This window comes from Hypomesus nipponensis, chromosome 2 (assembly GCF_054491055.1).
Source record: "Hypomesus nipponensis isolate SF chromosome 2, ASM5449105v1, whole genome shotgun sequence".
NCBI lineage: Eukaryota > Metazoa > Chordata > Actinopteri > Osmeriformes > Osmeridae > Hypomesus > Hypomesus nipponensis.
In genome coordinates, this window is record NC_140362.1 from 17,506,996 (window position 1) to 17,533,617 (window position 26,622).

Below are 26,622 nucleotides of genomic sequence, written 5' to 3' on the forward strand. Positions count from 1 at the left end.
AAAAGAAAGCGTAGTTAAATACCATAAAAATACATGAGTTTAATAAAACATTATATAGCACTATGATTCAACATAAAATTATATGCGTTTGAGTTTTAGTGTTTAAATACTTATCATTATTTTTGACAGCCTTTACAAGTTACCATGCACCTTGTTATATATGGCTTGCCTGTAAAGTTACATCCCAGAGTGAAAAATAAACCATTTGATGTTTTCTATCTTTGTCTTTGCAACTGAGCCAAACAGCCTTTCAATACCTTTGATTGAGAGTCTTCTCTTTTATTGGCACTCTCCTCTATCATCTCCAGTAGCTGTAACAAGAACAGACAGGTTGTACAAAATAAGGGGGGGGGGCGTTACTTTTCCCAGGCTGTGCTGTGAAACCCAACCTCATCTCCTAACCTTCCCTTGTTTAAGTAGCCCATTTTGTTCAGCAAAATACAACAAGCTTGCTTTATTTAGTGGTGGTGGTGGTAGTGATGGTGGTGGTGGTGGGGGGGATGGAAGGGTTGTATACCTCTCTAATAACATAACAATATTCTCCAATTCTTGTGATGCTGATAGGAGCATAGTATGGTGTCATTACATGTGTTGTGTGAACATTGTGAACGAGAAACGGTTCTCGCTCAGAGGCACTGTGAAGAACAATACATTTTAGTTGCCAGTAATCAACTACACTTTCATTTTTTGGCTGAACAAAAGACACAATACTTACTTTGGTGCTTGACATTTGAAACCATTTTATTACTACTTGTCATTTTTTAAATACTGATAGTTATATACAGTAGGTAGTACACACAGTACAAGGTGATGTATCTGCACAAAAATAAGATGAGTTTGGTTATTGGTTATTCATACACAAATCCCTCATACTTGTCTATGTTATGGCCCTCAAGACTGACCCAGTTTACCTCCAGAGCATCATCCAGCCAAATGTACTGACTTGGGTGCTTAGCTTGGGTGGTCTCTCAACCCGTGAGCAAATAAAGAAGGGTCCTCGCATTCCCAACAAACAGTCGTTCTCCTCCCATACGCCACAGTGATAGAATGACATCTTTTCTACAACTCACCTCTCTGTCCCTACAGTCCTTTCACCTTGTGCTTGAAGACACTCCTCTTCAAGCTTCACGTTGCCTTTCTTCTGTTTTTGCTCAGCACCAAGTCATTACATTATAAAAACATGAAAAACTAACCTAATTGGGCTAAACTAGTAAAAGAATAATCCCCGGAGTATAATGACATAATAAAACAACAGCTTTATTAACATGTCCAGGAATCAGTCTCAAAATCTTTCTTCAATGATTTAAAACACCAATCTGGACATGTTCCCCCAGTTTAAAGCTGCTGGAGCAGAGGACATAAAAGCCCTTTTCAAACCAGATTCAGTTCTGAAATTTGGATCAGTTAACAGTATACAATCCTGGGAATGAAGCGTATGGTGTAAAATGCCCAAATAAAATGATGAGACTCTAAATGACTTGGTATATAAAAAGTATATCGTTGACCGAACATATTAGTGAATAGAGAAGCCAAACCTTTCTCATAAAGTGCAGTGATGCGTAAGGGTTTCGCAGTTTAGAAAAATTGCAATGCTCCATGATGAAGGGTGTCAATTGATCTCAGACACTGAGCTGAAGCATTCATATGTAGAATTTCTGAAATGGTAAATTAAAAGAATAAATAGCAGTAGCAGATATTAGCCTCTTTCTGGCTAAACAAAAACAGAAATGGTTCCTAAAATGCAATTCGAACTTCAGCTTCAGTTTTGTTGAAAGTTGTTGAATATGCAGTTTCTTCCTAAAGCTTGATTGGTTTGTTGGTAAAATAGAATTAGCATACAATAACTATTTCACTGTACTTTCTATGCATTATTTGCAGTAATCGCTGTGGGTTAAAGAGTCCGCTAAATGAATAAAATGTCAATGTATTTGCAAGGCTTATAGAGAATCTGTCCGTACAATGTATGTCCGTTTCTTTTGTTTGTTCTTTTATTGTGTTTCTTGGATTTGGTATTGGTATTGTACACAGTTGGAGCAAATTGGAGACCGTATAGATGCTTTTATAGCTCCTAAATCGTATTTAAGAACAAGGCCCTTGTTTTCATAATTAATTAGTTATCACGGTTGGAGTGGATGGAGCAGAGAACTTCTTCGGATGGCAGTTCACTTCATTTAGTTTTTTATAGTTATTCTTTGAGGAGTAAAACTACTCTCCTAATGGTTTTTATAGTGCCTATCTTGCAGTTGTTGCTTGATTATGTTTGGCTTTCCAGTAAAGTTGAGTTATTGTAGATGGAAGAGAAAATCATGGAGGAACATTCCATTCCTTTTGATCAAAGGCAATGACTAACAGGTGGAAATGGATGGTGGAAAGAGGATAGCACAAGACGCCAAAACAGTTTTATTGCGGGTACTCAGTTCCTTTTCCCAATTGAATAAATACATTAACTGCTAATTTAAATGAAAGGCAAATCCAGCTTAATGATAAACATCAACATTTTTGTACGCTCAGTATCGTGAATAATGCATAGGGAACGTGTTTTGAGTGTGATCACTGGAGGTTGAAGAAGTCAAACTTAAGCTTTATCTTTATTGGTATTAAACTATTTGATTCTTTAGCCCTAGTGGTTCTATAATTTTTAATGGGTGAATGTCTGCAGGATGTTAACAATGCAACTTGACACATTATGGCTCCACGCAATACATTGAAGAGTTGCAAAAAAACGACTCTAAATAGAGTGTGTTTTTGTCATAAGTGATAATGTTCAATTAAGGGTAAGTCTTCCAGTTGTACCACACTGTATGGCAGAACTGCAACTATGTCAAAGGGGAATCTCTGTCAAAGAATATGGATATGCTGAAGGGACAGATGTCAGCCTTAGGTATAGCAACAATAAATCTAATAGATAGAAAACCATTCTCAAGCTTCAACAAACAAAGCCAGGATATCTTAGCAAAGTGTTTTAGACACTGGGGTTAATCTTTCTCGCATGCACAAGCGAAGAAGTTCAGAAGACGAAGTTCTCACATTTCTCCAAAGAATAGAAGTTACATACAGGACATAGTTTACAGTAAACTCCTTCCCTTCCCACATGACATGATATATGTACATAATTGCCATCATTTCTTGTCTTACCTTCTCGCTATATGCGGATCTATACAATCCCAAATGACTCTGTTTGTCTCTAACCCAAACAGATGTACAAGAATGACTAGTTAAGTGGACCCCTGAGTGACCAGGACCAAGGCAGCTTTAATGCTCCACATACGGTAGTAACTTCTATCTGCTGACTGTCTTCCATACATACTGGAGCTATTCAATCCAGTGGCTTACACCCATCCCATAATGTTCGAAAAACAAACATGAACCTTTGCATCACAGTTTTACAGTCTAAAGAATGGGAAGAAGGTTAAACATATCATGGAATTGAAAAAGTATAAATAAGTGTGATTACATGAAAATGTTGGAAAGAGGTAGGAACGTGCATCACCTGTCTTTTAAAGAGCATTCAGGGGAAGGTTGGTTTCAAAACACTTGCTTTACCATGAAGATAAATAAACAAAATATGATATACAAGCCATATATTGTTTATCAATGTCCTGCATAATCACAGTCGAAAAGGGTAACAGAATAAATCATTATTGGAAGAGATTATCTTTAATCGTTGAATCTTTGGAAGCAGTACATTGTGTGAAAAGCTACATTTTACCACATTTATTGTTTAATGAATTTATATTTTGCATTCCTAGGGAACATCATATTTTCATTTTGAAATTAAAACCAACTTTCCACTGAATGTTATTTATAAGTAAGGTGATACAATTGGAGCTAACGTGGCTACATAATAACCCTCAAGGCTCAATATTGTCCACGTTTGGTATTCTCAGACACAGAAGTTCATAGTTTTTTTTCTGTTAGTTTACTTCTCCCCTCTGTTTGCTTGTCCATTCTCATCTGCTTCATCTGCAGGCTACTGTCACTTCAGACAGCAAACATGTCATCTTTTGACAACTGATACCATAGCAGGAAGTTGCATAACAGTATTGTGTCTGCTCAGAAATCTGATTGGTTCATTCAGGGGAAGGGGTTGTGTCCGGTCATTGGGGGTGATTTCATTACATTTCCTGTGGGGTGAAGAGTAGAATGATGAACAGTGTGCAATAAGAAAGAGCTGACATAAAATGACTAACAGAAGGTCCTTCAATGACTTCAGATAGGGTGAATTCAGGGCTCATCGGAGCTTCCTGATTGACTAGTGCCCTGACCCTTTCTGTGACACAACACCAATCATGTTTTGTGATTTTAGTCACATAACATCCATGCAAAACCTAGGGTAAAAGTTCTGTGGACTAGACATTGTCATAGCAGGGAAGAAAACGCTCTGAAGTTTAGGTGTCCCACATTACCCAATGTCCCAGATTACCCAAATTCACCCTACACTTAAAAGGTACTTAAGGACTTAAAATAAAATCTTGCAGGCCTTGTTATATTAAAAGAGTACAAACATGACAGGTACTGTACCAGCTGGAGTTCAGATGGGGTTTGTCTAAGGATCTCATCCCTTATACCTCTTGTTTACAACGTTGTTTAATGATATGAATGGATTGCATCTGGCAGCAGTTGCAGTTTTGTCTTGCTAGCCCCTGCTTGTGTTGTAGTGTAGTTCTTGATGAGAGTTAGTGGTTGTGTCATGGAAGGCATGTGTCAGTTCGTATTAACACCTGTGTTCATTGAGAAGAGCCCAGGGTAGGCTCACTTCCTGGATGGGTAGGTGATGACATCACTTTCTAGTCAACTGTTGGTTATCAACAGTTCTGGCTTACGAGGTCATACAGTATTCTATACATTTACTCATTTAGCACACACTCTTATCCAGAGCGACTTACAGTAAGTACAGGGACATTCTCCCCAAGGCAAGTAGGGTGAAGTGCCTTGCCCAAGGACACAACGTCATTTCGTACGGTGGAAATCGAACCGGCAACCTTCTGATTAATAGACCGATTCCCTAACCGCTCAGCCATCTGACCTCCCGACTGTACTTTACATGGACAGGTGCACACACCTACAATCACATGGAAACCCTTGTTCTTCCACAAAAACACTTGAAGGCTTTGAAAGACACAACAATTAACACGTCAAGTAAGCACATTAACACAACCATACCCTAACCCTACCTCTAGACATGGCAATGCTTTTATCATTGACCTGCCATGAGTGAAAATACCAAGATTAGTCAACGACACTGTGGTAGTGTCATTGTTATCAACTAAGTGAATGCATACAGTATTTAAAAATCCCAGAGCAAGCTTGTTGACCCTGACAAACATTTTACTTTTTTACAACACATAATAGGGTGCTGCCAAACTAGACTTATTTGAACAAATATTCAATAAAATAATTCAATAAGGCAATATTTTAGTCTAATAAACTGCCAAAACTGTGGCCTTTATAGTAAACATTTTCTATCAAGATAAAAACAAAATGAACATGCCTATTGTATTCCACTTAGTAAAAGGTCATGCATTTGAGTAGAACCAATGGCGGATGCAGAGCACTACAATCTGTATACATGGTTACTGTTGGAAGGTCTGTGTGCCTGCGTTCCTTTTTTATTTTGAAAGACTGTACTTGCAAATATATAAGTGTTTCAAATTTAGCCATAAAGAGCAGCGATATCGTACACACCAGCATATGTATACTAGAAAACACATTGACTTTATTGTGTTTCTTGGTTTGTGTAGTAGACTTTTCTCCAGTACTCTAATCAGTAGATTGTAATCCAAGATGACTGTTCAGTAATTATGTATTGTATAGTAGGTGGCTTGTGATGTCTAGACATGGGAGATTGATACTGCATGGGTTAAGTGTAAAATAGACAAATTGACTGCTATATTCAAAGAGACTCAGCTGCATGCTGTAGACAATGTTTGGGAAACCTCTAAGATTGTAAGTACCAGAAACTGGTAATACAGGGTTCAAAAAGATTTGTGTAGCAACTTAAAAAGTATGGTAAAGCATCCTAACTTTCACCATTGAGAAGTTTCCTTCTTTTAAGAGAGATACATACTGATATGTATGGGTGTATTGTCCATCTTGGGTCTGTAAATCTGTATCTAGTGGTTCTTTCAATAAGCACTGGTTAGTTTTTCTGGACCTGTGTGCAAAAAAAGGATAATCAAAATGTTTCCCAAGAGGGTTGGAATTGGCATCTTGTTGTTTGTAGGTTAAGAGGATGTTGTCAAGGGAGGCTCTACGTTTTTTATTGTCCTTTTTCGGGAGTTGCGATTTTCAAAGGTTAGGTTGAGGAATGACTATGCCAGGAGGTGGAATGGTCCTTGAAACCTCAGTCTAATGGCTTTTTTTTTTCTTCAATCAACTACGAGTTGCATTAAGCCTTCAATTTCTATTGAGGCAAGATGAGTTAAGGTGTGTACAAGTTTGATAGACAGCCCTTTGGGTAATAAGACAATGACACAGTTCTTATTCTATCTCTGGATTGAGGACAGATCACTATAATTATTCTTTATCTCTCAGGACCGTGACTCGGCCTGCTTTCTCTCAATATGAGCACCCTACACAGGACGTCATGAGAAAACACACTGATGGATGTGTGACAGAAAGTACCGCTCACTGAAAATACCTGCTTTATTACTGCTATTTTTTGTCCCCACGACATAGTCTAATATACCACGAACATACCCTCAAAGGTGTGAGGGTGGAGATCAGAAAGCAGAATACTTTTTGTTTCACAAATATCTTCTGTGCCAAAGTTGCAGGTGTGTCAGTCAAAGAAGCATTTGGTTTGACAGTGCATCTGTATCACTTTCTCTCTAACTATCCTTCATTCTTCGGCTCCTTCTTTCTCTGTGTATATCTGCCTTCCTATCTATTTCTCTCTTTCTCTTGCTCTCTCTCACACACACACACACACACACACACACACACACACACACACACACACACACACACACACACACACACACACACACACACACACACACACACACACACAGGTACACCTACACACACACACACATGCACACACACGCACACACAAACTCTTAGTCCCATTCATTTATGTATTCCTCACTCAGCACAATGAATATCACCTTCACAGATAGGTTGACAGGGCAGAGCTACACATCAGAATGAGAAGTTAGCAGACACTGGTACTCTGTGTCTCATTTACTATACATTTTATTCAAGCCCCGAGTGGGGAGAGTTTTGCGGTAAAACTTGGAGAATTGCTGTGTTGCTGGGTCGAGTATCGGAGTGAAAGGAGAGGATGGAAAACTGCACTGTACTGTGCAGGTCCTTTAACAAGCAGAGCCCAACTCGGTGACACTGGCAGTGGAGTAATTCCATCCACCCTACTGCTCTAGCTTCCTGGAGCATGGGTGAAACAAGGAGAGAGGAAGAGAGAGGAGGGGGGGGAGATTTGTGGCACATAATAGTGGGGTAAGGAGAGAGAGAGCGATGTAGTAAACGACAGAAAGAGATATATCTGGTAGATAGTAAAACACTGCAGAGGGTATGGAGAGATAGAGCGAGATATGAAAAACGGGGTACAATCAAAGTATGAGTGTACAAGGAGAGATCATTTTTGTGTGAGAAGGAATGCAACTGAGGGCTGAGAGAGAGGGAGACGGGAATAGAGAGGAAGCGAGAGGGAGCCAGTGAGAGAGGAATGGGCAGTGTAGGAGTGGGGGGACTAAGAGACAGATGGGTAGAAGGAGGAGGGGAAGAGATGGATGGCTAGGGGAGGAAAAGAGGAGAGGTGGCTGCCAGGGAGTTACTGGGAAAGTTGGACTTCATTTTGATTCGTTGTAAGGTGATCGCTACGTTGGTTGTAAAGTTCAATATTTTCGTTTTATTTCCACGGTCCGTTCATGCAAATGGCTTGGCTTGTAAATATATCTGTGCATCCCATTTTTGTATTGGTGAAATACATCTTCTGTCATCATATCCTACCGATTTATGTGTGGTAGTATGTTGATGGTAATTTTTACTGTGGTATCTGTGGATGTGTTTGAGACAGAGTTGTATAAGAATTGGATTACCAATATATGTCTCAGCGCCAACTTATGTTATATGGTTTATATATAGAGAGATTGAAAGAAAAAAAAGAGGGGGAGGGAGAGAGAAAGAGAGAGAGAGAGAGAGAGAGAAAGAGAGAGAGAGAGAGGGAGGTATAAGTCAGTATTTCATGGATGGCTGGGTTGCTATGGGAACAAGATGTGGGCTCCCTTTTCCCAAAAAAGTGTCCTCCTTCCCTTTTTTCCTCTCTCACTATCACTTCATTTCTCTCTCTCCTTCTCCTCGGCATCCACAGCTCTTCAACTCTCTTCTCTTCCTTTCCCAATTGCATCCCACTACATACCTCTTCGCCCCCTCTCTTTCGCTCTCGTCTATCATCCATCCATTTTCCCCTCCCACTCATTCTCCCCCAACCCCCCCCACTTTTGCCCTGTCCATCTCCCTCTTTGCTGTCTTCCATTACTTATCCGTCCTCTCTCTTTCCCTCTTTCTCTCATCTCTCTTTCTCCCTGTCTCTGATCATCTGTCTCTTTAACACTCACTTATATTCTATTCTTTTCTCGGTTGTCATGGCGATAGGCTGGGGGCGTGAGGGAGAGAGCGCGAGCAAGCGAGAGTGGGTGTTTCGGAAGTGACATCTCTTGGGCAGTAACCTTGTTTCCTGTGTGTGGAGTTGGGGGGCGGATTCACTCGCTAGAGTGCAGCAACAGTGACGCCGTGTGGACAAATGGGTGAGAATGGGAAGCCCGGGACGTGCCGTGCAAGGGCTGGGTGAATGATCGGATAGGTGAGGATACACATGCGCGCACAGACACACACACACACACAAATCCACATTCCCATCCACAGTGCAGGCACATCTGTGGCATATGAGGCACACTGACACTTCCAATGGAGGCAGAGGAACACCCAAGTGCACACACGGGTCGTGGTTTCAAACACACAACCATACACAAACACGGCCTGTTTAGAAACGCACACACTCGCACACACCCTTGGGAATTATGGTGTGGTCAGTGTCCAAGCAGGGACACACGCCCACTTCAATGACCTTTGCAACCTCCATTCGAAGCTAACCGAGCAGGTGTGCAATGTACCATGGTCAAATGATATGCGCAAAGTTGAATCCAACCATCTGCTATTTCAGCAGGAAGCCTTTTCCTTGTGGCAAATAGTGACACATCTCTGACATTTGTTGTCCCTCCTGACTTGTCACAGACATATTCAAGCTCTGAGTCACTCCTTTTCAAACCACAGCACTGCATTCTCAATCCCACGCCACCATATACAATTGTACAGTACATCTAGCCTAGCAACACCATCACTGAATTCATTTGTTCACCTTTTGTCTCATGCCAATTAGCAGTTGCACCTTCCCAGGACTGAGAATATCAATGCCTATCAACGGATGAAATGCTGCCTTTTGGTTTCGCCTCGAAAGTAACTGCGGACACGCTTGTGCCAGAGCACATTATATGCCTCTGGCTGCCTTAGGATATTGCATGCTTATTTTTAGCGCTGTTTTGTAGCTCAGCGATGTGTATAAATCAACATTACCCCTGTTGGGTTCAGTAATGACAATGTTGAGCAGAGCTGACCAGTCATCCGATTGATGCTCCGACTTCTTTGCAAACTGCTAAGAAAAGCAGAAAAGGGGAGAGAGCCCAGAGAGAGAGGAGAGATAGGGAGATAGAGAGAAACTGCAAACGTATCTCCTTTTGTTATTCATAACATTGAAATGAAATGACACCCTTGAGTGTATCACCCCCACCTCCAGTAGAGCAGGGCAGACGTATTTTACTCTCCCAAATTCTGGCCAGTTTTCACAAGCCCTAATGATCTGACACAGAGGTGGAGGTAATGTAGCTGCAGCACACAGCCTGGTGGCATGAGTCACTGTCCCCAGTGTGTTGCGTCCGTTTTATGACTTTGGAAGCTCAATGACTCCAAAGTTTCGTGGCCAAAGAATTGTTTTTCTTATTCTGAAGTATCGTACAATATGCAGAGAAAACTGGTGTGTGTTGTGTGACCTTTGGCCTTTTGTAAAAACAAATGAATGTCTCAATGTTCACCATATGCATTGAATTTACAGTATGGCATGCATTTACATGTACATACATTATTTCCTTTCCACTCAAACAAAGCCGTAGATTTTTTTGCAATGCAGATGTCGCATACACACTGGAGTTATACATCTGCTCAATGGCTTTTTAGCTCTAGGACATTTTCTTCATGTCATCCTTTTAAACACAAAGTTTGAATACACTGTCCTATATTCATGGCCTTGATTTTTTTTGTTCAACGTCATTCTTTCAAAACATGATGTTAAAGTAACTCAATATCCTTAGGCTAACTAAGGGAGAATTGTCACTGTATGTGCATGTCCATGGGTGAAATGAGTGAGGTTGAAATCAGGTTACATTTTATCTTCCAATGATTCATAGCCTTGAAAATGGCACTGCAAGCCAGTTTATTAAGTTTAGCTTGTTACTCATGTATTTTTCAAAAGCAGCCGGATTTATAATTACACAGGCTTGCAAAGCACAAACTCAGCTTTTACCTGTTACAATTAGACAGATAGCCTTTTGTGCCTTGTATTTCGGCTTGGCGTGTTCAGATCTGTTTACAACGTGATTGGAGAATTACAGAAACACTTATATGCTGAAAGACATTGCATTGCAATGCATTCTGGGTCATAGAGAATCTGGTTTGCCGTCAAAGAGACAGTGTGGTGTGTTAGTAGTAAGTGTGCTGCCACCTGAGCCCAAGTCGGGACCTGCATCAGTCATCCTCTAGAGTTTATTTCCCTCCTCAAACACAATCAGCTGTCTGGCGACATAAACCAAAAAGGTTAAAGGTCTCTTGGTGTTGACTGAGGACAGTGTAACTGCTCATTCTCAGCCTGGAAGGGGTCAGATCCAGTGTAGTGTCTGGCATGTGTTGAGGTGACAGCTTGTATTCTCAAATAGTGTGTGAGCACAGTTGTTGTGAGGTGTGAGGAACTACAGAATGTCTCTTTGGTTAACTCATTGTGGCTGACTTGTTACAGACGTGTTTAAAGAGTGGTTTCTTTGGAGTGGGGGTGTCTGTGAATTCTAGCACAAGGTAGGATAGAGTATGAACATTTGGTATCTTGGTTAAAAAGTGAGTGATATAGTCGGAAGTGTTGAAGAGAAGCGCTAGCTTAGCTCCTTGTTTCTTTAGGGATGGATATAAGGATGTCATCTACGAAAACAAGGGAGAGCAGTGACGTAAAAAGAGTCCACAGGAAGAAGACAGGTGAAGAGACGAGAGGGAGACAGTCGAAACGGAGAGAGCGCTGGAGACAGACAGAGGGGTGGAGAGAGGGAGCCGACCGAGCGGAGAGTTAAAGAAAGGGTGACGCGGAGAAGCGAGGAAAGGAGAACGAAGAGAGAAGGCGTCAAAGAAAAAGGGCCGTGGCCCGGTTCTTTCTGAGCGACCGAGCATTCCTGCCGACGGTACCAGCCAGACCTTGGCTAATCCACTCCAGCAGCTGTAGCGGCTCAGCAGGCCTCTTCTACTCCTCCTGGTGCCTCGATCCTTCTGCATCAGGATGTCAGGCCTGTCTAAAGAATTGTCAGTCTGTTTCTGCCATCTGTGAAAAGAGACCGGGGGGGGGGGGGTTGAAGGGAGGCAGAGAGGAGGTGGTTAGGCAGGGAGGCTGGGGACAAATGAGGACACACAAACAGCATTGAGGCCCAGGGGAGGGAAATAGGAAGCGGTGAATGTGAAAGGATATTGCGACCAATCAGTTGGTCACCATATTTATAATGACATTCATGCCAATTGAAGTCAAACCATATTAATAAAATCTCTTCAAAAAATCTCACAATCAGAATGGCATCAAGGGTGACAAGATGCGTTGATGGACTAAGCAAATGGAATGGGCAGGAAAATCTGACAGTGACCACCTGAAAACTGCATGTGACACAACCCTTCCACGAGTCACCCCTGTCTGACCTCGCCTTCTCTCCCTCACTCTCTCTCCCCTCCCTATCCCACTCTCTCCCTCACTCTCTCTCCCCTCCCTATCCCCCTCTCTCCTTCCTCTCTCTCCCCTCCCTATCCCCCTCTCTCCCTCCTCTCTCTCCCCTCCCTATCCCCCTCTCTCCTTCCTCTCTCTCCCCTCCCTATCCCCCTCTCTCCCTCCTCTCTCTCCCCTCCCTATCCCCCTCTCTCCTTCCTCTCTCTCCCCTCCCTATCCCACTCTCTCCTTCCTCTCTCTCCCCTCCCTATCCCACTCTCTCCTTCCTCTCTCTCCCCTCCCTATCCCACTCTCTCCTTCCTCTCTCTCCCCAGATGCGAGGTGTGCCGTCCCCCCCTCCTACCGCTCCCACGCCCAGTCCTTCCACCACGCTCCCTCCTACGATCGTCCTGGCTGGAACCCCCGTCTCTGTGTGATTTCCGGAAATCAGCTCTACATGTTGGACCAGGAGGAGGTACTTCTCTGCACAGCATCACTCATACTGCTTGATGAAACAAGACCAACCTCACCCAACAACTGCAATAGCATGCGATGCAAACTCCCATGTTTAGTCCAAAGGAGATACCCATTACACCATCACCTCTGCTTATACTGTATAACACTAAACTGTTCATTCTTGTATTCTATATGCTACAATGGGAGTGGGTTGCAGTAGATTCGCTAGAAAGACATATAAACCCCAGAAGATACTGTTTTCTAAGGACACATACTATTGTATGACTGTTGACCTGATGCCTGTTATACACTATTGACACACTGTTGGACATTGGACATGGGTTAACAATAGTAAATGGTGTTGCAGACAGGATAATGCCACACTATCATAATGCCACTTGCTCACTCAACAATGGACCCAGTGATACAGTGTCTTTAAATTACATTTCATCTAGTTTAGACCAGGAGGGGGTACTATTCCTCTGTGTCTCTTAGGAAACCCACAGGCCGAAAATAAAGATGTATACCACAACCCACTCTTACCAGCAGAATATTAAGGCCATTATGGCAGGGTACATTTAGACAACTAATAGTGTATTACAGCATACTAATTATATTGCTATTCAATTTCATTTGCAATATATTACGTGTAAAAGGATGTGAGTGAGGAGGACTGTGTGTCTGTTCTGCATTAGGGGAGTGTATAGCTGCCAACAGCATCTTTCATTCTTGTCACTCAAAAGGATAAAGGACCTTGTGGTCCTGATAAGAGCCTGTTCTGCTCTGGAGGGATGAGAAAGAGAGCCCAGGTCAATTAATCAAAGGTCTATCCCTGTCTAATTGTGCCAATAAGGGAGCAGCTGTAAATGGATCGGAGGCAGGCTTGATGCGCTGATAGCCATCACCTTGGAGAGGATGAGAGGCGTTAAATATTCATGCCTGTCACTCACCTCATGTGGCGCACACAAGCAAGCGGACCTCTCTCTCTTCCCCCTTTGCTCTCTCTCTCTCTCTCTCTCTCTCTCTCTCTCTCTCTCTCTCTCTCTCTCTCTCTCTCTCTCTCTCTCTCTCTCTCTCTCTCTCTCTGGCTTGCTGTCTTTGTTTTTTTTCTCTCTTATACACATTAAATCTATTTTAGTCCAATATGAATGCTGTAGCTGCATCCAAAAAGCAATCTCTTGTCACTGTAGCACAGATAAAGGGAAACGGCACAGCCCCACTCTTTCTCTTGCATCCTTCCAACCCTTGCGGTCTCCCTTCCATACTATTTCCCAGTTCACCTCTGTTTTCTCTCTCTCTCTCTCTCTCTCTCTCTCTCTCTCTCTCTCTCTCTCTCTCTCTCTCTCTCTCTCTCTCTCTCTCTCTCTCTCTCTCTCTCTCTCTCTCTCTCTCTCTCTCTCTCTCTCTCTCTCTCTACCCTTCAGAAGCCACTATGTCCATAGTAGCTCCCTCTGTCTTGCCTTCTCGCCTTTTCTTTTTCTCTTTCCCACCGTCTCACTCTTTCCCGCTCTCTCCCCATCATGCCTCCTCACCTCCACCTCCACCTCCACCTCCATCTTCATGCCTCCCTCCCTCCCTGCTTCTCACTGGGGTGACTGGCAGGAGCGTTTGGCCGTCCCTCAGGCCTGCTGTCTCATCGCTCTCATCGTCCCCTTTCCCATTCAGATGCCACTCTGTGTTCGTTTTGTGAATAGTACTGGTCACATTTCCAAGGTCCTGAGGGGGATAGCTTCACTGGGAGCTCAGGTGCTCCTCCAAGCAAATCCTCTGTAAAAATATTCTGGAAGGATCCATGAGGAAATATATAAGGCTCTTCTTCCTATTGAGATTGTGTTTACATATGGCCTTGTTCACTTTGTACCAGGCCAATCTTATAAAGTATAGATAGAGAAAGATGATAAATCTAATATCATTCCCATCTATAATATTCTGACATAATAAGTGTAGAACCCCTACAATATATTTCCACCCTATATCTATAATATCTCTAATAAAATAAAAAACAATGTTTTTATACATGTTTTTCCTTGTCCTCAAGGAGGAGCAAAAAGAAACCTTGGCACGAACAATTCAGTGCGGGGTCCCTCCGAGGCTGAATACAGTTATGCAGTAAGGACAGAGATAAATGTAAACATGTGCCTGAAGTGACTGGATGATAAAATGCAGATACACTTTTTCCAATCAGATTGCCTTTCCACCTCAGCACCTGTGGGGGGAGTGAGAGGGCCAACAGTCATGGTGGCCCCTAGCCCCTCCCCCATTTCTTCCCACTAACATGAGGTGACAGAGCTCTGCATTGGGTGCACCAATGCCACGCACCAGTGCCCTGTCCCCAGTCATTTGCCTATGCAGGCACAGTTCCCCAACTGTGCCAGCGTAATGCATGCATTACAGGGCTTTGGGCTGTGTCAGCCTGGCATAGCACTCGTGTCGCACAAGCTTACTAGCATCCACATTAGCAAGCTACAGTCATTCAGAGCTACATTGATCTTGGTATGCAAGCCATAGCATTGCATTCCATGCTACCATGTTGCTGGTGGCTGCATCTACTGTATGAGTGTATCAGTCTTGATACTGTAAATTAATGAATTAGTGCCAGTCAACAAATTGAGCCGAAGTACATTGGTGGATAGCCTATAGCTACATTTGTCACATAGCATGACATGGCTCATGAGTAGTTCCTTCTTTTTTTTTGTCTCCACATGCCTAATCATTGGGAGCCTATTTAGAAACGGGAGTGTGTGTTGGGTAATTGTGTTAGACACACAGAGGTGGAGAGGGAGTTAGAGATGAGAGACACATTCTTTGATATATAAAGATGGCTAAATGCTGGCTAAGAAAGTCCCTTCGTAAGAAAGAGCTGTTTAGCTTGCTAGCTGCTGCATTGTTGACATTTGAATAACCATTACACTCCACTCAAAACAATTCTAAAAGGTCAGTCGGCGCATATCAGGGCTTATAAACTGTCTGTAATCACAGCAATTTGATGAATTTGCTTACCATCTGGATAGTGTATGTAGCCTTGCTGGTCTTGAATAGCAACACCTTAGATATCCTACATACAATCTTAAAAATGTGCCACTTGTCATCTTCAGAAGAGCACAAATATCAGATGTTGATAATCTTCAAAGGAACTTGAGAGGACTGATCATTGTGGGCTGTTCCGGAAGATCGAAGTCATTGAAGCATCTGAAGAGGAGGAATGGAAGATTTCCATACAAATATTGCGGGTCTACTATTCATGTGTGGGATATCACACATACTGTTGGGACAAGCTCTCACGTCCTTCATGCTTTTAACAAAGGAGCTTTGAATTTACTGTAACCAATGTTAGTTTTAGGTACTCAAATACTTGAACAAGAAATAGTAACAAAATACTGTATGTTACCTTGCGAAGCTTTAAGAAAAGGGAACTGTCAACCAATGGTTCGGTGGTCAGTAAATACAGTTTTAACTGTTTCGTTTGAAACTGGTTGCTGGAGCCAATGCCTGAGGTCAGTTGTGATATCGCCTGCCAGTGATAGGACGTTATTGAAGGACTGAAGGACAGACAGTGCTGTTGGCCAGCCTTGGCAGCTGTCATGTTAGCCAGAGATACAAGGCTGGTGTTTTTGTTTGTGTGTGTGTGTGTGTGTGTGAGAGAGAGAGAGAGTGAGTGAGTGTTCGTGACAGGGGCAGAGGTAGGGACCCAGCCGGTGTTTGATCACTGCCCCGTTAAGGGGTAATGGATTACACACCTGCCGCTTCACCACCCTTCTCCAGCACACACACACACACACTCTCACACACACCACCACCAACATATTCTCCCACCCCTCACAGCTGGGCCTGTGGAGGCAGCAGTGACATATGGGCCAGCCAGCCTGCAGCATCACTCAGCTCTCTGTGCCAGGCTGAAACCCCCTTTCCCTCAGATCTATGGCTTCCTTTCTCCCCCTTCCTCTCCCGGACCCTTCCCATCATCCGCTCCCCCCTCTGTGCTGCAGAACAGTCATCTGTCTAGTGCAGTCACGCCCATTGTTATTTCTATGCCCCTTCTAATAGATAATTCAAATAGAATGTCTGTCTATTGATGGTGGAAATTCAGTTGAACTTATTTAAGGTAATTCAATTTACCTTATCTCTAAATTACTTTTAACAGCATTCATGGAAGGTTAAGTTCATGCCTATATTCAATTAACTGCTCAGAAGAATTCAATTGCTTGTAATGTCAGCAAACACAAAAACCAAGTCTAACAAGCATAATAACAATCATTGATGAACAGGTATGTACATTGTATATTTATTTATTTATTTATTTATATGAAAGCTGCATGACATACATGCAAGACTAGCAACGTGGAAACCAATTACTGCACTTTCCCCTGCTCCTGGAAGCGTCCAGTTATGTGCCCCATCTCTCTCTGTCTTTGTCTGCCAGCCTCCAAGTCCTTGGTGCCCACTTATGCCAGTGTGGGAGCCAAGGCTGTGTCATGTCTCCAGCTGCAGCCCCCACTGTTCTTACCATGCCCCCCAACCAATCATGTGTGGCCACAAACTGCTAAAAATAGCACCCAGGTGTCCCCCCCACCTCGTCATGACCAGGAGGAATGTGACGAGAAGTGTTTAGAATAAAGGGAATCTGGGTTTTCTTCATGCGTCATTCTCACTATGATGAATTACCCTTGTTGGAAGAACAGGAGGGGGGAGGAGGTTGTTGGGCTAAACTACATTCAAGTGGATGTCATTGGGGGAAATTACCATGTTTAGCCCGCTGTGATAGGCTGGTATTGAGGTTGAGAAGCGTATTCAAGAATTGGTTGAAGAAACCGCTCTATTTAAGAAAAGTTTGAGGCTGTTTACTTAGGTTTAGTTTTTGAATATACCGTAACTCTTTAAACTGTTCTTATAGGTCAAAAAAAAATATGCCTACCCATACTACCCTCTTTGAAACCAGTGGCAGATACATCCTGTCTCAGGGGAACAAAATACCTGCTTGTTGTCCAGAACACATGTTATGTAACCCTCCCACAACTGTTCAGTGGCTGGGGAATGCAGCCCTCACTGTACAAAAACAGTTAGGTATTTATAACACGGCTGAAAACACCATTACTCTTGGATGAATGTGTCCCTACTTTTTTGAATGATGACACAAATGATCTATGCATGTCACCTCACCACACTGTGCAAGTTTGCAAACCTTGTGTTAAAAATAATGTTTATTTATTTATTTTATAATAATTGTATATTAGTATATTGTATATTGTATATTTAGGATACACATAGAGAAAATCAATTATAATGGTTCTAATGTGATTTTGGGATGTTATTTAAATCAATTGAATTTACTTTGCTTGTGTTAGCTAGTCATATACATTATGTTTGTGTGCCAATCCCAACATATCTATACCTTTTGGGGCACTCTACATAAAAGGATCTGGATATTGCCAGTTAACCTGAAGTAAGTTGAATTATACTAACAGGCGTTAAAATGGAGTGTGACATATTGTTAACACATAGCTCACAGAATATCATTAAAAACATAACTAGCAAAGCAAAGCTACTCAGTGCATAATTGTTTAAATAAAGGGGCAGGCAAGTCAATAAAGAAACATACTCTTTAATGCTTGAAGTGGACTCATAAAAAATAGATGTTTCTACATATTTTTCATTGAGGAACGCACATCGTAATTTCTTTGCAAGTAGCAATATGTCTGTGCTCTGCAAGCCATGCATCACACAGAGTTTCAGTGCTAGGGAGCACTAAGTGGATAAAGGAAGTGCAATCAAATACACACCCTTGATTGATGGTGTGCGTATCTGCGATTACGTTTTATAAGAGATAAACACAAACAACATGGAACCTGGCTGGCTGGGATAATAGGAACTCGCTACTTGCATTGTACTCTACTACAACAATGTGTTTGTGTTCAATCACAACTAACTGTGTATGTGTTTGTTTGTGTATTTGCAAGTTTTCAACCGCTTTGTGCAGGGCATATGAAAAATTGTTCTTAGTACTACGTAAAAAAATATACAACTTTAATGTGTAAAGGTGGTAGCTCTCCGTTGCTGTTTGTCTGAATTCCCTACCATGGTTGTAAGATCTCCACACACCACATGCACACATACACACACATTGTCCCACTCGTATGGCCACTGAGTGCTCATTACAGGGATCCTTCGAGTGCCACTCTGGTGTCTTATGGGACATAAGGGTCTGAATGACCCATCAGTGTCCTTCCAAGCTATTGGCTCGGACACAAGGCCCTCAGGCCCAGAATCCTGCAGTCTTTTATCTTCTCCCGACGTCCAACATTGCTTTATGTTACATTATTTATTTGTGTTTTGAGATTGTGCCCTGCATGTACAGTTTACTGCATTTAAAGTATGCATACATCTTTGTAGTGTTTTGTTGTTGAAATTTAGGTAATTTGTGTTTTATATGTAGTCATTTAGCAGACAATCTTATCCAGAACGACTTACAGTGAGTACAGGGACATTCTCCCCGAGGCAAGTAGGGTGAAGTGTCTTGCCCAAGGACACAACGTCATTTGGCACGGCTGGGAATCAAACCAACAACCTTCTGATTCATAGCCCGACTCCCTAACCACTCAGCCATCTGACCCCTTTTGACAGATAACATAGGGCTCAAGTTAACCTTTTGTACAGACCTAGTTCATTTGTCATTTGGTATCACCTTCTCCGTCTCTTTGTGTGAATCCACACACATACATCAACATTCTCTACTTGTACTTTACACTTTACATATGGAAACATTCCGCAAATTACTTAACAAACGTAAGGCAGAAGAGCACTGACAGTATGTGTACATCTGGATTTCCCCCTTGGAATCTTAATAATGGAGAGACCGAACGCATGCAGTGTCTAAACCCATCAGAGTTAGAGCTGCTTTGCCATAATCTACTGTAAGGATGTATACAATTGCATCTGCAATCCCATGTTGGCTAGACAGACCATCATTTTTACTCACTAGTCGATATGATCCCTTTGATGTGGAATCACCAAGAGAATATTTCAGTGATGGCGTTTATACATTGTGTGCCAAAATTGCTTTCCTGAGATACTTTTGCACTCAACCCACGTATATAGCAGTCATTTCAGACCAAAAAGACTGGTCCATCTCATATGATTTGCGCGCCTTGACCTGGCCTCTCTCTGTTTGCAGGTTCACCCTTTGTTGATGCGCGAAAGGCGTTCTGAGACGCACAGGAACAAGCTGCTGCGGAGGACAGTCAGCGTTCCTGTTGAAGGGAGGCATCATCCTGAGATGGGTGAGTGGCCCAGGAGAGCCCATGTCTAGTTTTGTCGGATTATGTTTCTATGCCTGACCTTACTCTGACTCAGTATCTCTGACTCTGCCTTTGAATCTTTGACTGTCTGTCTCTGAGTCTCTGTGTCTGGCTGTGACTCTGTGTTTCTGACTCAGTCTCTAACTTTGACTCTGTGTGTCTGACTCTGTCTCTAACTTTGACTCTGTTTTTCTGACTCTGTCTCTAACTTTGACTCTGTGTGTCTGACTCTGTCTCTTACTTTGACTCTGTGTATCTGACTTGTGACTGGTGACTGAACGTGTCTCTGTATATCTGCACGTGCCTCTTTCTCCGCCCTCTGGATCTCTGCCTGGATAAAGTAGACTCGCCGTTTTCTCTGGCTCTGCTTCACTGATTTTGTTAGTTTTTCTGTACTTTCCTAATTCTGCCACCACAGCTCTTCTTCACTCCCCCCTCCCCCCTCTCCTCTCCTCCCCCTCACCCTCCCCTTCCATCTATGTTTGTGTTTCTCATTTCTCATCACTACCTCTGTTCTCCTTTACTGCAGTCTCTGTCTTCATCCACAGAACACTAATCATTTAATATTATTATATTGTAACCAGACACACAACATCAGTCTGAACTATTATTCGGGTTATATTCAGGCTAAGACGTCATATTCAGCATTTTCCCAACTGACCATGGTGTTTTTTTATGTTCATGTTTTATCTTTGTTCCCATCAAACCTCTCATACAATTTGATATCACACAATGATGATTGTACCCAAGTGTGATTACAAAGGCCATTAGTAGTGCTGTCAGTTAAACACGTTATTAACAATGTTAACACAAAACCATTTTAACATTGTCAAAAACATTTTACGGCGTAATTTTTTTTCCCCACCACACCGGATCTAGCTAGACCGGAAACAAAACAACAGGCACGCCGCACACACTTGTTTGGGCTTGCAAGCCGGCTAAAGAGTAGTAAGCTAACGTTACGTTTTGAGTGGATGGCGAGCACGAGAGGCCAAAATGGATGCCAATAAGAATCTGAATGGAAAGTTCCACTTTTCCATGTTGATAAGAGCATTCAAATGAGAAAAAATAATGGGACAAAAATAAATAATACAGTGAAGAGGACATTTAGAATAGATAAAAATGTGCGATTAATTGTGATTAATCGCAAGTTAACTATGACATTAATGCAATTAATCGCGATTAAATATTTTAATCGTTTGACAGCACTAGTTATTAGGAGTTTAACAGAGCAGTTGGTTTGCTCCAAACTTGCACTGACTCCTTAAGGATGTCAGTATGATGTCTCTAAAAAGTGTCATATGAAAGAATGGTGAAAATATATAACTGAACTGTGCCTGATATGGAACACCAAACACGAGTTCAGGCTAAAACTCATCGGAATGGACATGGAATCACACTGCATTGACTTTATTACGAAGGAGAATTGGCTGAGACAGCACTAGGCCTACTGCCTCCTCCCATGACCTCAACATTGTACTGACTCTTCAACAGTGATCCGACTCACACTGTAAACATGGCCACATATGCTACTGAGCCTGCTGAACTGACACCATTGAGGACCATCTGCACACAGAGTCAATGCACCCTGAGGAGTCGTCCATACAGAATGGGATCGATGCCCCCCAGCAAGCCAGTAATTAGCTGATTAACTGAGACTTAGCATGCTGTCATAACGCTGCTGTTATGGATTGAGTCTCTACAGAACTTGACCCAGAGACACGTTGACCCATTTTTTGAAAGGCTGCGACCTATAACTTATTAACAATTGTGATACGGGAATATAGTTTCTCTTTTAATTTGGTATAGGTCAAGAGGGAATGCAGCCTACTGTGGTAAGTCTGCTTGGTTCAAGGAAAACATTTAAGATTTTCTATTAAATTGTCTTTTAGTAAATTCCAATTCCTACATTTCCAAAAAAGAGAAAATAATCATAAAACACAATGAAACAAAAACTGTGGCAAGTTGGACTCATCAGTTTCCAAGTAATGAGTCCCAAACCATTATCATAACACCTTTACTGCTCAGATGTCATGGTCCATTCCAGGCAGTACACAAGTCCGTACTCCCATTTTATGAAAGGAGATTAAATTAATGACAGGCTGCTAAACTCCCTCCATTTCTGTACCAATTTGATCACTTTATTCGTATTTATACAGTACTTCCACTCAATTCCTTATTACAGTGAATTTGCGTAAGTCGTTCACACCATTTAGATGATTAAAGATACTTGACAACAATTTCAGCTGGGCCCAGATGTAATGACACTTTTGATGAAAATATTTGGTTCCAGATACATGATTAGCCCAACATATGATGCCTTCGTTGCCTTTCAGGATCCATTGCTGTTGTTATGAAACATCAAGCCACGCTCGCGCAATCATTCCTATTCTCTGTCCACTTTGTTGCACCTTGAAAATGTATAGACTGTTTCAAGTAAAGCAATCAACATGCAATCATGCATTCACCATGGTGGCTTCTTGCAGTGTGGCTAAAATGTTATGCGCAAATTGCTTCTAATTACCCATTTGGAATTGTGAAAGGCTAAAATCCTATTTAATAACTTAAATCTTACGATGAGGAAGTGGAGATAGAATACTTCAGGTCAGGGTCGGACTGGCCATCGGGAGAGACGGGAGATTTCCCAAACGGCTGGTCAAACGGCTGCGGCATTATGGAAACAATATAATAATAATAATACACGGTCGTGGGCCGGTCTGCGTTTCAAAGTCCCTGGCCATTTTTTCTGTCCCAGTCCAGAGCTGCTCCCGGTCCTGAATGGTGCACTGGAGGCAAGGGGCAGATCTGATTGCATTTAATGGCAGTGCATTTGTCACCAGAAATATACATTTGAACATAACCGTTTATTCTCCCATCGGGACACAGTATATTCACTCTGCGTAAAGCTTGTTGTTTGTGTGAGTGGGTAGTGATTAAATAGATGTTTACATGGTTGCTTTGAGCTACTCAGAGTGCAGAACAATGGAGTCTGACCTAGGAGTTTAGGATGTTTACTGACCTACCCTTAAAAGCCCCCATTGTTTACTCCATTATATATTTAGAAAGTTTAGAGGCAGGGAATTGCAGAATGTTACAGAAGGGGATGAATTATGTAATATGATGAGAGCAACACTCATTTTAGATAATGATTCATATTACTTAACCTAAAGTAACAGTAGTGTCACAGGAACAAATACTCTTTCTGATCCTATGGGCATACTGTATACTTTGGACTGCTGAAATGAATGAGTTAATACAAATAGGGGAGGTCAAGATTAATATAAATGATCTCCCTCTTTCTACCTCTCTATTTAGAGTTTATTGTACATATATATGTACATAAATATGCATAATGAATGTGGTGTTTAATTTAGAAATCATTTTTGATTGGCTGCTCGTTGTGAAAAGGCTGTAGTATGATACAGTAAGTTTTAGAACTACCCACTGAAATCAGATTACTGTTTATCTGGATGACATTGGCTTTCAGAAGTAAAAAGTGTTCAGTAATTGAGGTTAGATATTAAAAAATAAATACTCAAACTTGTATTTTTGTACTGCAAAAACTGTTGTGTTGTCTATGAATAATGGATTCAACACAGTCCCATTTACCTTTTATCATACTGTTTGTCAACTACATCCAGTATCTGAGGAATGCAATCAAAAACTGATAAGAACTGCTTCTTATAAGTGAGATTTAAAAAGCAATATTGCTAATTTTGCTCACTCACAACCTCACAATAGGTCCCCTGAATAAAGTTTTTACTTGATTTGATTAGTGCAGTTGCCAAATGCAATGTCACTGTAGTAAACCAAACTTTATTTGTTGCATATTTCTTTCAACATAGAACCTCATATTAGCAAATGGCCAGGGGAAACAAAGTTGCAAAAGCACCATCAGTAATCAAGCACAAGGTAGTGTGCAAGTCTTATTAGAGGTTGGCACTATAAAATCTGTATCAGTCCATTTTCAGATTTGTCATATGAAGTTTCAATTTCATCGCTATGTACTTCCAACAGTCAGAGTAGGACTGCTCTGTCAGTATTAGTATTGCCAGTATTAGAAAGAGTATTAAAATGTGTATGTCAGGTTACGGTCCAGGATGACAGCATACCTAAGATGGTGTCATCGAAGGAGCCGCAAATCCCCCTGAAAGCTGCTTCTTGTCTTTGGAGAGATTCGCTGAGTCATCGGCCTGTCTTGGTGTTGGAGCTTGAAATGAATACAGATGGTGTGCTACTGTAGCTAAGCTTCGTCCGGGATGTGACGGACACAAACGATTGAAAAATTGCTTGGAGGGGAACAGAGGGTTCATAGAAGTGTCAGGCAACTATATAATTAATCCTCTTTTTATGGTAATGAGTTACCATACATTCTCGTTTAGATAATGCCCAGAAATCGAGCAAAGTATAGCTTACTTGATATGGACATTTAAAGTTGTTACTAAAACTCAAGGGGAGGAAGGTTTCAATGGGTAAAGGGTACAATGTCACACTTTGATCATATTAGTGCAGTCAACAAATGCTTGCGATGCCCGTGCCCACGATGCAGTCAGTGATTAAGATGACGATTTGTGTACTCCCCCCCTCCCTCATAATACAGTGAAGTGATTCGCTGTAAGTGAAAACTGGTTCAGGTGGCGTATTGGTGAAGAGGGGTGTTCTGCAGCAGTTTTTGTAAATGGTGCCTGTATACTTGAGAAATGCAGGTCATTTTTTAGGCGTGTTTAGTTTTCATAAACAGCTCATCCAAACAATGTTACACTGCATGTCCTTAGGTCCTGAGCAATACAATCTAACAATGGCTGGTTCTTGAGATGATCAAGCCACACACACACAGATTCCTGGAATTACTGTGAGATGTAACTGTACTGTGTCCAGAAGTGTCTTCCCTCAAAAGGTAACATAAAGGTCATGCCTCAATTGCCTTTCCTTATTTGAAAGTATAACTTCTTACATATTCCCAAGTAAGGACAAAACCTGACCCGTCAGAAAACTTTGCATTTCGTAAAAGCCAACAATACCATAGTGTTTTCTGGAGTGTGGAATGCTCAAAACATGATGATAATTCAAACATGTTGAAACATGTTTACTCATATGTGAAATGCACATATGAGTAAAATACCCTCTAGGCTCACTGTGACATAACCATATGCTGTTTAGCCGGAATAATGCTTAAGAAAGTAAATAAGGAATGAACAGTCACCCAGCTTCTAGTTTGTGTGACAGCTGGCCACCAGGGTTAGATATACCAGGGTCCCGAATTCAGCTCCCATGCCCTGGCCTGCTTGTGAAATCCTTGGGGACTTCATATTGCTGCTAATGCCTAACAGTCTCTCTGCATTGACACATGATGTACATATCTTGTGTCTTGAAGCTCACACACCATTACATGTCATTTTAGAGAGAATATGGATACATCTTTTCTTGGTGCCTCTTTGGTCGCCACAAACTCATTTTGAGATTTGTCAGTAGCAAAACAAAGAGCAGCTGTTACCACAACAGTACAGCAAAATGGAGGTTGGGGAAATGGGTCGGTTGGGACAGAAAGGGATGACAACCTTGATCTTTGCAGCCAGATTCAAGAGCCAGACAAGAACATCCGCATTCACAAAAGAGGTATAAATAGGTATTGACGACTGAGGGTCATAGAGCAACTGGAAGGAGAATGCAATGTACTTCTCCTTTGACGACAGTTGCACCACAGTATGCTATGACAGAACAATTCATTTAGAGGAAAAAAGAATGCCGTTGTGCATCACTGTACACTGAGGCAGATATTTGCTACAGTACCTCTAATTCATACATATGACACTATTTAAACTCGTGACTTTCTAACAAAATTATCTTTTGGAGAGTGCAGTAGACCCCGTCAAATTCCCGATCTGGTCAAAAACATGGTAATGGTAACTCATCATGTTTTTTGTGTGCAGTGCATCTCATATTTTTAAACTTAAGGGTGAGTCCCATTGATTTTAACATCTTAACCTCCAATAGTTTTTAAAACACTTGGAGGCTCTCATCGGCCAATGCTGACCTGAACCTTATTGCATCTATTGGGTTCTGGCCAGTCTAACCCACCCCCACGCCTTCTCCCTTGCACAAACACCCACACTCACATACACACTATCCATCCCTCTACGTGTGTGCGTGTGTGTGTTACGGGCTCTGTGATTTTACTAGGCTCTCCAGCTGCACTAGCCCAACACTTAATTGAATATTTGCACACAGCAGTGTGCTGCAGCCTTGGTGGCACGTGGGTTTCGAGAAAGGGAGAGGGACGTAGAGAGAGTGGGGAGACCTACCGAGAGAGAGCGAGAGAGGGGGGGGGGACAGAGGGAAAGAGAGGGAAAGAGAGTGATAGAGAGCGAGAAAGCTGGTGTTGTCAGGCCAACGCTCCTTCTCAGACCGACTTGCTGTCACTTAGCAGCTCTGTGGTGTGTTCTGTTCTATGATGGTGCTCCGACATACTCTCTGAGCAAGCTCCATGCTATAGTAGGGTGTGACAAAATCCAGAAAGGGGTAAATCATCTTTGTAGATAATAAGTATACAGGTGAATGTATCAAATGGTTTGTGACAAACAGTACTTTGTATCTTTGTATGAGGATCTTTGTGTTTTGCTGTGACGCAGGTGCGTCTAGTGCCGGGCACGCCCATGCCCACGTGCACTCCCATGCCCACGTGCACTCCCATGCCCACGTGCACTCCCATGCCAACCTCGATCCACACCTCATTCTTGGCTCACTGCCAAGCCAGGTGGCACAGTGCACGCCTCAAGTTTCCTCCTTTCAGACCATCTATCCTTGGATTCTAAAAGAGACTGCTCTTTTTTCTTGGAAATCCACCCGATTTTG

The 26,622-nt window shown here is 42.1% G+C and overlaps 1 protein-coding gene across 1 annotated transcript in view; it reads left to right on the plus strand.

Annotated features, from left to right (window-relative positions):
- Window positions 1–11,255: 11,255 nt before the first annotated feature.
- The window catches only part of syngap1b (synaptic Ras GTPase activating protein 1b), a 49,862-nt gene continuing 34,495 nt past the window's right edge, over window positions 11,256–26,622 (plus strand). The window contains exons 1-3 of the mRNA XM_084669147.1: window positions 11,256–11,316; window positions 12,358–12,497; window positions 19,647–19,752. Of these exons, the coding sequence (XP_084525273.1) occupies window positions 11,256–11,316; window positions 12,358–12,497; window positions 19,647–19,752 (307 nt within the window). The remainder of the gene's footprint in view (window positions 11,317–12,357; window positions 12,498–19,646; window positions 19,753–26,622) is intronic.